This window comes from Rhea pennata, chromosome Z (genome assembly GCF_028389875.1).
Source record: "Rhea pennata isolate bPtePen1 chromosome Z, bPtePen1.pri, whole genome shotgun sequence".
NCBI classification, from domain to species: domain Eukaryota; kingdom Metazoa; phylum Chordata; class Aves; order Rheiformes; family Rheidae; genus Rhea; species Rhea pennata.
Window position 1 is genome coordinate 33,037,381 of NC_084702.1, and position 14,330 is coordinate 33,051,710.

Sequence of the window (14,330 nt, forward strand, 5' to 3'; positions counted from 1 at the left end):
AACTGAGGCACTGATCTGCAAGCAGCTGGCTGAGATTGGTTAAGGCCAATGCCTTCCACAGCACTTTTAGGGCTGGTCCAAGAGGAGGCAACTCCCTCTATCCTTGTGCTCACCCTTCTGTGAGGGGCAAGAGATAGGAGACCTTCAAAGTCCCATAGCTAATGACAGCAGTCAATAGATGTTAACTAACAACTCCTTCCATCTAGCAACTCTGTCCGGGGTGTGGGCACCTTTGATTCCCCAAGCTCTTGATCCCCTATCCCACCATGGCTGATCCCTGATCCCACTTACCTAGAATAAAAGATCTCTCTTTTTTTTTTTTTTAACTCATGCTCATGGGTAAAAATGTAGCAATTCTAAGAACATGAAAGAGTGGTCCTGGCTTGTCAGATCAAAACTCCATCTAATCCAACATGCTGTTTCTTAGAGTAGCCAAAAACAAATGAAAGAGCAGGGCCAAGATATATGATGGATATCCCATATATTCTCCCAGACATCATTTGAAACTCACTGAACAAACTACTATAAAGATAGTAAACCTCAGTGGACTTCTCTTCCTTGAATCTGTGTAACCTTTTAGTACCATGAAAAAACTCATCTCTTTTTGCTTGTCCTGAATCTGCTTAATTTGTTGCCCCAACATCACTGATGCTCCCTCATTCAAAAGGAAACTGGCCACATATAAAGAGTTGTGAGCTATAAACGTTCCCAGTGTATCCATCTTAAAATACACATCGCTTTCAATTTTGGATTAGCAGCTGGAGGGTAGAGGTGCAATTGCACTGACCTGAGCTGTATCCGCAGCAGCAGGAAGCCTTGCTTTGAGCCTGGCATCAATGAAGCCACCAGGAGGGGGCATTTTATTGGGGATGTTGTTGTAATAGGGATGTTCTGCTGCCTCTCCCTCTTCCTCCATCCACGGCTCATCAAAACTCTGCATCCTGTAAGAAAGTGACCGCTGTATTTTGCCCATCACTTGCAAAGTGCTCAGAAGCCTGCAGCATGTTAGGACTGTCTGTCAGGGGATCACTACTGCATATTACTTTGACAATTCAGCTACACGTGTAAGTCAGGAAGGATTAATGGATCAGACAGCAGACCCTCTCTGTTTGGACAAACTTGATATAACTTTTCTTTACAACAGATGAATTTCTTTATGCTAACTGAAGGATGTTTTCACTCAGCCTTAATAATAAGTGCCATTAAAAACTGAATTAACAAACTATTCTATTTAACCTTACTGCAACATTTGTAATATTGTTACCTGACTGACTGACTAAATTCTAAAACTTTGTCTTTAATTACAGCTGCTCTAACACAGATGCAATCTGGAAGAACTCCATGAAGTTGAGAGATCACATTTGCACTTTCACTCTACATTTAACCATCATTTACACCAATCTAAAGTGAGTATAGAATGCTTCCAGATGGAAATAAGTAGCATTTGATATTCACCATGCACTCATTTTACTTTCATGTAAGAAATCACAGCAGGTATCAGTTCATTGTATTTACACTAATGTCAGTGAGCATCTAGTGAGCATTTCAAAAACCACAGCTCACTAAAGAAAAGAAAATCTTATTCCCCAGCCTTTTATACATACATAAACAGACATCTTTTGTATCCTCCAGAGAAGAATGCAGTCAAAGCCTACATTATACTCCTAAAAACTTCACCCTGGTTAGTATCAGAAATAGGGAAACATCACTAGCCATTTTGAAAGCCCAGTAAATCTAGTTTACTGATTCTAAATTGACAGAGCTGCTATGACAGTAACAACAAGGAGGAAGTGCCACACAAAACAACCATTCTTGGCCATTCAACACTGTCTACTAACTACAATGGAAAACATGGAACATGTCAATAAGTTCACTCTAAAATCTATATTTAAACACTCTTTTAAGTGACTGTACGCCTTTCATATTCATTAGGCAAACCCTGCTTTGCCAATTCAGCAGAAAGCTCTTATTTAAGTATTTAAGTCCTGTCCTTCTCCAGCAATTTGTCCACAGCATATTTCACTAAGGTAATACAAACCTAAAGCAGATTATTTAGCAGTCTTCTGCAGTTGCACTCACCTGTCATGGAAAGTAGGCATCTTAGAGGGACATCGTAAATATTGCTTAAATCGAAGCTCAAAGGCTTGCCCTATGGTACTGATGACATCCTGTGCCAGGCCATCACAGCATTCCAGTATATGGCAAGCTAAATGGAAAAGATTGATGCATGCAAATCATTATTTATGTTACAGCCGGGTGCACTAACCTATGACAAAAGACCGACAGGTCAGGCATAGCTGCACTATTTATTCATGATGTGCACATTTCAATAAACCCCAAATCAGCTACTGTGAATTTCAGATAATGAGGCCTTTAAAGGTTAAATAGAATTGCTATGGTCTATGCCAGCAGCAGGTGAGACCAGAAATCGGTTCCACAATTTTAACAGGTGCATGAAGACAGGAAACTTCCCCAAATTTCACTTATTATTACCTGAATGTAATAGATTATATGTGAAGGTGGAGCTTTAAACTGAGATTATAAAGATATTAACCAATAGTGACAAAAAAAATCAACTACTCCAAGCCTTTTTTGCTTTCCTTAATTTTACTCCCACTTTAGTTTTAAAAGTTAATCATCCCAAGTTCGCAAAGCATTCACTTCCTTTGAGTTTCTAAAATTTCCAAAAATGCAAGCTCAGGGAAGGTGCATAACTCAGGTACTTCCCAGATCCTGGGCCCTGATATGATCCCAGTACTAGAGAGGAATGGTGCCTTTTCCTGCTTGTTATGGAGTCACTGCTAGCAAACTGTGGGAGCACTGGCTAGCACAGAACCACGCAGTTGGCTTATTTCAGCACTTTTATGCACCATCTCTCTGAACCTGTCATGACGGGGGCAGTAAGGACAACTGGCAACAAAAGCTCTGTCCTGTGGGAGACTGAGAAAGCTCTATCCACTGTCTGAGCAGCTAAAGCAGTCCCAGTTTTAAAGAGAGTGGCTCAGAGGCATCATCCTATGTGACACCATGCACAAGCAAACGCATGAAGGTTTCTCTGAAGAGTGCAAGAATGTAGATGGTTGTTAGGAGCCAGAAACTAAAGAGCTGAATTAATGTCTCAATGACATTAAGAAAAGCCCAAGTGAGTTCATATTTTATGCTCTTTGCTGGACACGTACACGGCCTGCTGGCTAGAGTCTGGACTGCCGATGAGGATCTGGCTGTTTTCTAAGCCCTCCCCCCCCCCATAGTACTGTGGGATCTTATTCAAAGTCATTACTTTCTCTCTCCTTTGATCACTTTACTAGATTTGAATCTAAAGTTCTTCATTTAGCATGTAGTCATGTAGTTCTCATCTTAATACGTGTGCAATGCTCAGCTCACTGGAATCAAGAGCTTTGGATGCCAATGTCCTACAAATGAGGGTTGCATGCAAACAATTTGTGCACAGCTGTGTAATTTTGTCAGTTAAAGCTACATAGGAGGTGAAGGAGGTTTAGCAATGGCCCCCCACAGTCTGTCTGCTGGACAAACTTCTGAAGAGACCAGAATAGAGGGCCAAGAAACCTGCAGCTATGCAGATATGCCTATGAAGGCACCAAGCTGTCACTCCCACATTAGCAGCACCAGAGGCAGTGTGGGATGGCACCAGTCACAGTGCTGCCCTGCTAAACAGATCCAGAGATGCTCTCACCTTACAGCATCTGCTGTGCCCACTAGTAGGCTGAGGCAGCATCTAATTCAGAAGAAATGTCCCTGACTGCAGGTTGAAAATGGATTTAGAGGCTCACATTGTAGGCTAGCAGCAGGCTATTTGCTGTTTGCCCTCCCTGCACCACTGTTGGTGGTGCTGGACAATCCATCCCCAGATGTGGGCTGAAAGAAGTTAAGTCAGAACTATGATTTTTTTTCCACCCTGTAATAAGGATGGGTATTTAAAGAGGCTACATCACTCGCTGCTAAACCTGCCTGGAGCTGAAACGAAGCATGAGTCATTTTTTTAAAGTAGTTTCAGTAGGTGACATAATGAATAACCTGTTTCCTTGGATACGTGAATGGACTTTCGGCAGGTAAGAGATGTGCTTCTTGTAAAAGGATAAGAAGGTTTGGCTCATACAAAGATGCCTTCTCGTGTATGTTACAGCAGAAGACTGATAGCCTTTGGCTTGCCAGATGCAGAATATAAAACTCTAAGAAGAGAGCTTTCCCATCTTTAGGAAGAAATGTGTCTACTGTGCTCCTACAGCATGAGTCTTGGCATCAATAAGAGCAGCAGTAACATTTTCACTAGATGTGGAAACAAATTTGAGCTCACTTCCAACATGTTGTGCAGGTAACACAAAGACTGACCAAACGGCCAGTGACAATGAAAAAGGAGATTAGGATCCCTTGGTAAGCTAAACTCCTCAAAAAGCAAAATGCATTTTAATACCAGCCATATGCAAAGTCAGAGATCTGCAGACCACTGATGTATACACACATGGAGGAAATCTATCATGCAAAGCTCTAACTCTGAAGGATTAAGGATTGGAGTATAAGAGAATTTCACATGGGAGCTACTCCGCAGCACAAAGAACTAATGAGAAAACCGGCTAACGAAGAGGAAAAAAGTAATCATATATAGGAAGGTGCGATCTCTATTACAGATCCATGAGGCTAATACTGGATTACTGCAAATGTATCCAGTATTGATCTGCATTTTGAAAACAATGCAGAAAAAATTTAGATGGAAGAACAGAAAAGATTTTAAGGACAAAGGACAGGCACTGCAGTTGGACACCTACAGATCTCACTGTGTTAAACCTTTTATAAAGAAAATTGAGGGGCAACTTGATTACAGCATATAAATACATCCACGGGGAGACAGTATCAGGTGCTTAAACTTTGACTCCTCAATCTACGATAGACCAGCACAACAAGGAACAGTGGAGGAAGATAAGGCTAAACAAATTCAAGTTAGCTATAAGGAGTTTTTAGATAAAATCTATTCACATAGGAACAGAAGACCGAACACAGGGGTTCTCCAGACCCTACAGAGCCTGTGTCTGGTTTGCAGTGCTGGCCCTCTAAGTTGCTATTGAGATCTCTTGGTGTGACTAAATTCACCTCCGGTTTTGGAGAATGGTACAGCTGAAGAAAATGGGTTGAAAGCAGCTCCACACAGAACAGCCTACAGTCTGGTGCCTGAACCTGAGCCAAAAGACTCATGAGACTAAAACACACAGGCATAGCAAGGATCTGAACCATCTCCCCATCTTCATTCCCTCATAAGTTTTCTAATCATTTGCCTTACATTCAGCATATTAGTACGTTTAGTGCAGGTATTATTTATGAGCTAACACTGCTAAGACTGGACATTTCTGCACATGACACAACAGGTTCTTGAGGTGTCTAATTAAATAGTTAAAGGTCACAAAATGTGGAAGCTATTGAGTTCATCACTCCCATGATTAGGCAGCAGCTAAGGGTTTGCAGGGTTGGGATTTAATTGGAGTTGGTGTCTCAAATCTGCAGAAATCCCATTGCAAGTCCTTGAGTCTTTTCTTGGAGCTAGTCTTTTTTTTTTTTCCTATGAAACCATGAATAATAAACAGATTCTCAGATACATTATACAATACATACTTGATGCACCTTGCATCAAGACCTAGTGATGGCTTCTGCATTTCAAGCAGAGAGTGTTTTCTGTAGTTATTATTGTAGACTATAATTTACACTTTTTATAATCTACCTTTATTTTTGAGAACATGAACAGGATTTCAGTCTTTGAAAAACAATCAACAAGAGGTGCCTTATTCGTGACCAACATCTATAAAAAAAATAGAACTAGGTATCTCCTTGAATAAAACTTCACGGAGGAAGAGGACAGTCTCCAGTCGGCTAGAAAGCTCACTATTTGATAAGGAATCTGATGCTGTCAGGAACAATCAGGCATATACTGAGAAGACCTAACAGATCCAGCCTCTTAATCAGAGGACGTAATCAGAGGACTGCTTAGTTCTTGCATCTTGATTGAGTTTAGTTATGAGATAGCTGTTGCCTAGAAGCTCATGCTGCCAAGACTAGCAAGCTCTTGATTTAAGACATGAAGAGAATCTAAGTGATATTTGGAGATGAATCATAGCTAAGATCTCTTCTAAGTTTCAGAACGAATTTATATATGGCTGTATGGGCTGTATGGCTTGTATGCGGCTTAGTACCACACAATTCTTTCCTGATTCTACCAAACACAATCTTTTTATTGGGCTATATTTATTTTATTTCTGAAAAAAATTGAGTAAATTATACTATGAATAATTCATATTTCTCAAAAGAAAAAAAAGATGCCAAATAGATATTTCTAACTTACCTCGCCGATTAACAGGGTCCTTAGCTACATATGCAACATAGTCAGTTGTATCCTGTCAAAAAAATAAGATATCTACAATGAATGCAAAAAAATGTTTGCACTGATCATAGGAAAAGATCATAGTCCACAGTGTACATGGTCTTGTGGGTAGGATCTCAATATGACATGTCTAGCACTAGTTATCTACTGCTTGGAAACCTGCAGCTTCTCATCTACTGCAAAAAATGTTTTGGGGTTTTGGTACTGATCCCATCACTTTGTTTTCCCCAGAGTGTGAATCTATTCCAACATAACTTATAAATCTCATCCATAGTCTTTGAAAATCAGTTAAAGAAATTTAGTTGGATTTGGATCAGGCCTTATTCAGAAAGGAGTAAAAATTTCAAGTCCTTATCTTCAAAGTACCTGAAGATTTTGGTTCGGAATATGAAGCAATCAACTGATTCTCTGGCAGAAAGAGCGGGATTAACAGCTCTGCTCCTTCAAAATAATGAAGAGCCAGGTTTATTCATGTGTGACAAGCAGGTGAGTTTAATTTACTGGTGCCATGTGGCACAGAGGTGCTCAGCCATGGCTTGGCTGTGAGAAGCAGCCTCCCCAAGACACTCTCCCTAGCCCATGGGCTGCTGCCCGTAGTCCCCATGGCCGCACAGCAGGTTGGGTTCCTGGTAAGAGCAGGCTCACATCTTCTCTGAGGATTTCTTGCTTGCTCACACTCCTGTGCACAAGCAGAGCAGACTTTTATTGTCCTGCAGATGAAATGGCAAGGCCAATGCTCTGGGGTAATGTCAGGTTTACTGGCATGTCTGGAAAATACCAGGTAGACTTGATTCAGCTAGGAAGTTGGTCAGATCAATGATTTCCCAACATGCTAAAGCTAGCTGAGCCAAATACAGGGTACTCAAAGTGTTCCCAGGGGACTAGTCCAAGACCACTGAACATATTATCTCAAGATCTGATGTTGCAACATATACCAATTTTAAATTGTGACAGATTTTTTTTAACTTAGCCTTCTCTAATACAAGCACACACATACCCCTACCAACACAAACCACTGTGCTGCATACAAAGCTCCCTTCCTAAGGAGAACACAACGGAAAGGATGAAGCACATTCATGGTTCTGATGACAGATGTGTAGCCATATCACTTAATGCTCTTTTGGAAGGCACTCAGACACATCAATATGAGGTTGGTCTGTTTAAAAGAAAAAAACAACAAAAAAACAAACAAAAAAACAGAACAGAGAAGAATAGCTCTAGCTCTTTATCTAGTAATTTCTTATGCATCCAGTGACATAGTGTCTGGGCAATGACTTCAGTGGAAATAATGATGCATACCAACAAGTAACGGTAAGAGAAAAGTGGCTATATCTATAACAGCAAATAAAACAGAGCCAAGGTGCAGGCCTGAGAGTTGTTCCACACTTGTCCATACAGTTTAACCGTCAGTACTCTCCCCTGCCTGGCTGTGCCAGCTCCCCAAGCAGTGCCCTGAAATGTCCAAGGGAATAGCACATGCTAGGCACCTTTCCCAATAAGCCACTGTATGGAAGTATGGATAAAAATTGTATTGCACCATTTGGTCTCAAGGCATAAAGACAGTTCATAGATCATTTTATTTACTGGTATAGACAAACCTAGTGAATACATTTAAGCTGGAGTTTTATTTCATAGCCAGCCATTCCAAGTGTGGGTTCAAGAGACTGGAATCACTCACTATATGAACCAGGTCTTCCTTTCATCTAAAGCTCTCTCAGATTCAAGCTCACTATGACAAACCATTTAAGGAAATGAGGACAGCACGTTGCATGGTGGCTAAATTATGAGATTCCCATCGAAAGGCTACAGAGGATTGAGCTGATGCAGGAACTGGTCTCTGACACTGAAATTCTTACACAAAGTCCTGAGGCCTCAGCTGAAGACAAATGAGAGTGTGCTGTATACTAAGCCTAAAAGAAATTGTATTGTGGTGAAAACATTTGGAGACATCAGCTGGATCAACATAGGGCTTGCAACTGTAGAAGTACTCTCCTCAAGGACCTCTGAGAGACCTGGCTTGTGAGATGTCTCTGAAATTTCAACAGGCATCTCCAAACCCAGGTGTCTTGTTTAGAGGCCTGGAAACAGACACCTGAAACAGAGTCCTGAAATGAAAAATGTTTGGTGTATCATAAGGGAGGCTGAAGAGAACTAGAGCAGATCCAAGCACTGTATGGAAGTGAACTAAAAATGATTCTGAAATGGTGCGTAAAAGGATTCGGTGGAGCCATTTTAAGCTTGTAAGTACTGACAAAGCCTGAAACTATCTGACTCATTGCAAAGAGGAATATTGTAAAAATATATGTGGTACTCAAGCTGTTCTCCAAGACTATGGAACGCTTCTCCAGTGGATATATTTTGAATGATGAAGGTAATTAATGCTTAGGGAGTGGGAGGAAAGTTGCAAAGCTAATTGCTGGCACCAGTGTGTGCCAGATACCCAGAGCAGAAAATTGGATGGGGCGAGGAGTGAGGGGAGTCTAGCTTCCAGACAAACCAGACTGCGAAATGTAATGCACAGGAAGCATCTCCTGAAGAAGCTTGGAAACTGATCTGGGCTTCTCACGTCTAGGGCCTTTCTTCTTCCACTTTAAATCTCAAATAAGGGAACGAGCTGATGAGCTGAAGCCCAACTGTGGGGGATAAGGTTTTTGTGATGGCAGTCCTCCATCAAGTGGAAATGATTAAAGGCTGATGAAAGTTATGTCTGGATAGTCCCCAGATGGGTTAATAAAGCTGTGACTTAAATCACACCCCTTGCATCGTCTGCTTTCCTGCACACTCAGGACAAAGGAACCACCTGCTTTATGAACAAGCCTTTTTGATTTAAAGTTGTGCCAGATACTAGCCCACTGAGACAAGCCTGTAGAACATCATTATAGACTCACACCTACCTTCTCCACCCCCAGGATGAGATCACTATGCAGCGGTCTTATTGGGAATGCTGCTTTATAATTTCACTGTCTCTTTTACAAGCTCCCTTCCACGATGCAATTTGATTTCTCTGGTAGCTCACTGACTCAGTAGCATGATTTTTATCTCTCTAAAACATTTGGAAGAGCTTGTTTACTCCAAATCCAATCGCTACTGCTGCTGCTCCTCTCCTCTTCCCTGGTAAATCACTCTATCAGTGGGCAGTGTGCAATGGTGTTTCCAGGACTCAGCATTTGGGATGGCAGATGGGGAGCAAAGAATCTTCTTACGGAGGCAGGGAACTGTGCTAATCGCTCCTCGGCCCACTTCAGGAATTGTTCATTTACAGCACCCATGGCAATCTGTTGTATTTCAAAGCTGCTGTTGATCCATTTTTTGTTCCCCAAATGATTATGATGTGATGTCTTTTTTTCCTTCCAGATCTTCACTGAGTTCATCACAGCTATACCAAGGCTGAACTTTGCCCTTATGTTTACTGAGAGTAGTGAAATGAAGAGAGAAATTGCCAAGGGTCTTCCACTTAACAGAGTTAAGCCGAGATAAATAACTCACAGGGCAGGCTAGAAATTGCTCTACCTGTATTATATGACTGATTAATGACAGATAATTATATGACTGATGAAAATGCAGATTCATTCAATTTAGCTAGATTTAAAACTTTCAAAGCTCTAGGTACAAGGTGAGCATTATCTCATTTTAAAATTCTCCCACTTCTTCCTGGATGAGAAATACTTTTGGATCCCATTTAATATGATTTTGGATGGACTGCTCATAGAAATAGGGAAAAATGCAACAAGCCAAGGTCTGCCCTTTGATCTGCATGAACCAAACATGTAGGTGTATCTGAAAGCTTGGCAAAATTAGAAAGAAAGATCTGGGCTTCTTCTGAAAGCCTCTCAAACTGCGTGTGTGCAATGAATACACCTGAAGGCAGTATTCAGTACAGTCTTCTCAATGTACAGTTAAAGATGAGAAGAAAAAAAATACATACATTGCTATGAAAATAACTGTAACATAAGTCTATTACTGCAAAGAGGGCAAGATGAAAACAGTCTAGATGAAAATGCACACACTGCCCATCTGACCGTACTGCATTATTCTGAGAAACAGAGCCCTGCTTATCAGTTATTATGTGAATGCTCACAGCCCTTTGATACTTTTCATTTCAGTCATTCAAGGAGGAGGATTTATGACTGCTTGTCAGTGGTTTCTTTAAAAAAAGTTTGATGGCAACAGTCAAGGAGATTTTATGAAACAAGAAACAGGGGCTATTGTGGTTATATTTTTCTTTCAGTAAGCTATGCAATAAATTTTGTCAGACAGTCCTCATAAAGCCATATCTGTGTGGGGATACGTGGGGACAGCTTTAAAGAAATGCTTACCGGATCACCGCCAGATGCGAAGGAAATAGATTGCATATGGTGATTTGCTATGATCTGCGCAGATCAGAAAAAATAAGTACAAGTTAGTAGGCTTACACATACAGTTTAGTCTTTTGATTTCTTTTTTTGGCTTGTGTGGGGGTGAAAATCCAACACCAAGATCAAAATAACTTCTGCATTTCACCTACCAGGAGTGTAAAGAGTAGCATGATAATATAAACAAACTTCAGGATGAATGTTTTTAATCTGGTGCTCTTTGAAACCTAGCAGGACACAGGGAAATAGTTAAACATGCTCAGAACTCCAGTAAATCATCTAGCTCTGTCATACAGTATCTTTGGAGAAATTTTAATCTGCTAGGGCTCACTTTCTTTATTACAGTTAGCGATGAATGGAGCAAAGGGTGCTATTCATCAAAATACTTTTCTGCTGATGCCACCCTGGTGAAATCAATGAAATCACACCAACCTGCACACCTGCTAAGGACCCTAACGTTGCTTCCAATACCTACTGTGGCATTTTATGTTTGAGATATTAAAAGTAAACACTTTTGCAATATGCACATAGAATTTGGAATCTAGCTGCAAATCTAGGATTACGGTCACAACCTCCAGCATGCTTTAGGGCATTCGAAATGACAAAATTCAATTTGCTTATGTAGAGTTTGAACTAACACGATATTTCTCCAGGAAGAGACAAATTGTCATGAACCTCCAATACAAGGAGAACAGCTCTGCCGTATTGCTATTTTGAGACTTAACTTAGAAAATCTTTTAATAATAGAATCACATAACAAGCGAGAACAAAAAGGTCATTTTAAAGAAAATCACTTGAGCTTGATCATTTGAGTCATAGGAACAATACCACATAATTTGCTTGCTTGCTATAGGAAAGGGCCCTTATTTAGAAACCTAGAGGATGTGACAATAATCGTTTGGATCTTAATTGCTTGCTTTGGAGAAGGTAGCATATACTATCAAAAACTTGGTTTAGGAGATAAAAGAAATTATAAAAAAATATTCTCCGGGCTCTTTTCCCATCCTGCATCTTAAAGATCTGAAAATAGCAACTATCTTCCCTGGAGAGAAAAAAGCCTGACATGAGTTTCTTCGTTTTTTGCCACTACATGCAGTCAGAAAAAATAGACAAAGAGGAAAAATTCTTTCATATAAATTTCATTTTTAACACTGCTGCTTATCTCATGGCAGCCTCGGAAGACACAGTTAATTATTAAATGCTCAGCGGAAGACCATCGTTCTTCCCTACTCCTCAGTAGGGATTTCCTTCACATTTTTTCCCAGAAAGAGGAAATGATCTTAACATCAAAGATGAACTAATATGGATTTGTTGCACATTTAATGTCACTTTTGTCTAAAGTTGTGCAAATAACCTGATCTTTCCATTCAGCAGCATAAAAACCAGAAATTATTTCAGATTGCCTTAAAAATTAATTTTCTAAATTTTAAGGAAACTGAAAAGTGTTTTAAACTGTCAGTTCAAGTCAGACATATTTTTTTTAATTCAATCTCAGAGCTAAAAATTTGAATTTAGTTTGGGACACGGGTATACACACACACACATAAAAAAATGCTGTTCATCCACCTCTACTTAAAATGGTCAGAAAGCTTCTGGGCAGGGCTGCACGCAGTTGCTCGCCGAGCGCACCAAGGGCTGACTACACTGTCTTTTCCCTCCTTCCAGCTCCTCCAGGAACCAGAGGCTATCGCAGAAATCCAGGCTGTCTTTCTTGAAGGACAAAGCTGCTGAGCCAGACTTATTTTCAGTATTCTTCAAGGTATCTGAGAGCTCACGAGCTCACATTTTAACAGCTCACAGGCTAATCAAATGCTTGGCAGAGACGCGAAACAAGGGAGATCACAGTCAGACTGGGGGTCTTTGAGAAACCAGATGTTTCCCAGTCCTCCAGCTTCCAGACCAGGTCTCTCTCAAAAAGAATGACGTGAGAGAAAGATAAACAGCTCCGTCAACTCTCTTTTATATTTCAGTTCACTGCAAATTACTTCATCTCTCGTCGAGAAAAGCCAAAACATTCGGGGGAGGATCCTTCCCTGGGATAAATCCGTTTAACTCCCTGTCTACCCTGACGCCAGCTGAAGGCAAGGCCACTTTCAGGGTTTGGCGCTTCTTTAACAGATCTTATTGCCATCGAGCTCCTGCGCTGCTGACCGGGGGCAACCGTCCTTGCAAAAAGCCCTGCCTACTCCGTAACACGGCTCCAAAGTGCGGCAGCCAGCCGTAATGCTGCTCTCACAGTCTCTGTGCTTTCGTTTGAGAGAAGATTATGACATTTTCTAAACGAGAGAAGGTTACAACATTTTCTAAATGAGGATAAGAATGAAGAACATAAATTGGCAAAAGCACAGTAATAAACAGCAAGCTTTTAAATACGTGTCGTGTGTAGCCTTTCTTATCCTTCTATCCTGAGGCTTCTGAGGACAGCAGGGATTTTCTTTTTTTTTTTTTTTTTTTCTTTTTTTTTTTTTTTTTTTCCCTCTCACTAGCTGTATCTGGGCAGAAAGTTGCATGCCTTAATGCAGTATGTAGCTCACAGCAAATAGCACAGCAGTGCCTACGCAAGCCTGCCTGCTCCCTCTTTATATATACACCGAGCAAGATTTTTTTTTCTCCTCTCATACATCATTCACAATCCACTGCAGTGATTCCCCAAAGTCGGCATGTACCTTCAGCACAAAGAAGAAGAAGAAACGGGCTGGTTGAGAGAGGCTGCCTTGTCTTTCTAAAAGACAGGGCGCTTCACTGCACTGAAAAATCCCTGCGGCTGTATTTTCAGCAGGCGCCTTAGGAATAGATTGCCCTTTAAGACTCTGAATGGGAAAAATGAGCATCAAATTGGGGACGCACATTCATTTCTTTTGTCACCTACTCTATCCTTAACCCTATGAAAGTTTGTAACTGCACCCAAACGAGAACTCCTGCCACCAGAAAATGCCATTTTATGTTGTAGGTCTGTTTACAGAAAAACAGAGCTACCTGCAGCATGGACAAAAGAAAATAACGCGTCTAAGCTGTGCTGAATACTTAAACAAACTGTGACTCCTACTACGTTTTATATTCTGCTTTCATTCACTTTATAAATGCTATTGAGGAATAGTACTTTGAGTCCCTGACTATCTTGGTAGACAGAAAGTAGCTGTTCAACAGGCTGTTCATCAAAAGCTTCACCAATTATTACGGCAGTTAAACTCACCTGTTTTGTATCAGGCGTCATTAGATTTAAACTGGTGGTGGAGATATTCAGCATTATGCTCATTCCAGCAAACTGAAGATTGCTCTTTCCCAAGATGCTAGAAAGAACTTTATTTGGTGGCTGTGAGAGGAAAGAAAGCACATTTTTGTTCCCTGATCATTTGGGCACACCATTTATTCTATGCAGAGTTAGCTGAAATCTTGCAGGCTTAAATCTTAACTGCTGACTTTCCAAAGATCATTTCATTAGAACAGCTGTTTCCCCTTTGGAGATCATTCTTTATTTAAAAATAATAGTCATAACAATAAAGATAAGCAGGTATGCATCAACACTTGGCCTAAAAAAGTATTCTTTCATTAAATAGCAGAGTCTTAGCTTCATGGGAGCCAAGCAAGTAGAC

The 14,330-nt window shown here is 40.6% G+C and overlaps 1 protein-coding gene across 1 annotated transcript in view; it reads right to left on the reverse strand.

The window, feature by feature from the left end:
• The window catches only part of SHC3 (SHC adaptor protein 3), a 58,294-nt gene that overhangs the window by 9,113 nt on the left and 34,851 nt on the right, over positions 1–14,330 (reverse strand). The window contains exons 4-8 of the mRNA XM_062599673.1: positions 13,931–14,050; positions 10,702–10,755; positions 6,347–6,398; positions 2,080–2,206; positions 788–941 (exon numbers count right to left, since the gene is read on the reverse strand). Of these exons, the coding sequence (XP_062455657.1) occupies positions 788–941; positions 2,080–2,206; positions 6,347–6,398; positions 10,702–10,755; positions 13,931–14,050 (507 nt within the window). The remainder of the gene's footprint in view (positions 1–787; positions 942–2,079; positions 2,207–6,346; positions 6,399–10,701; positions 10,756–13,930; positions 14,051–14,330) is intronic.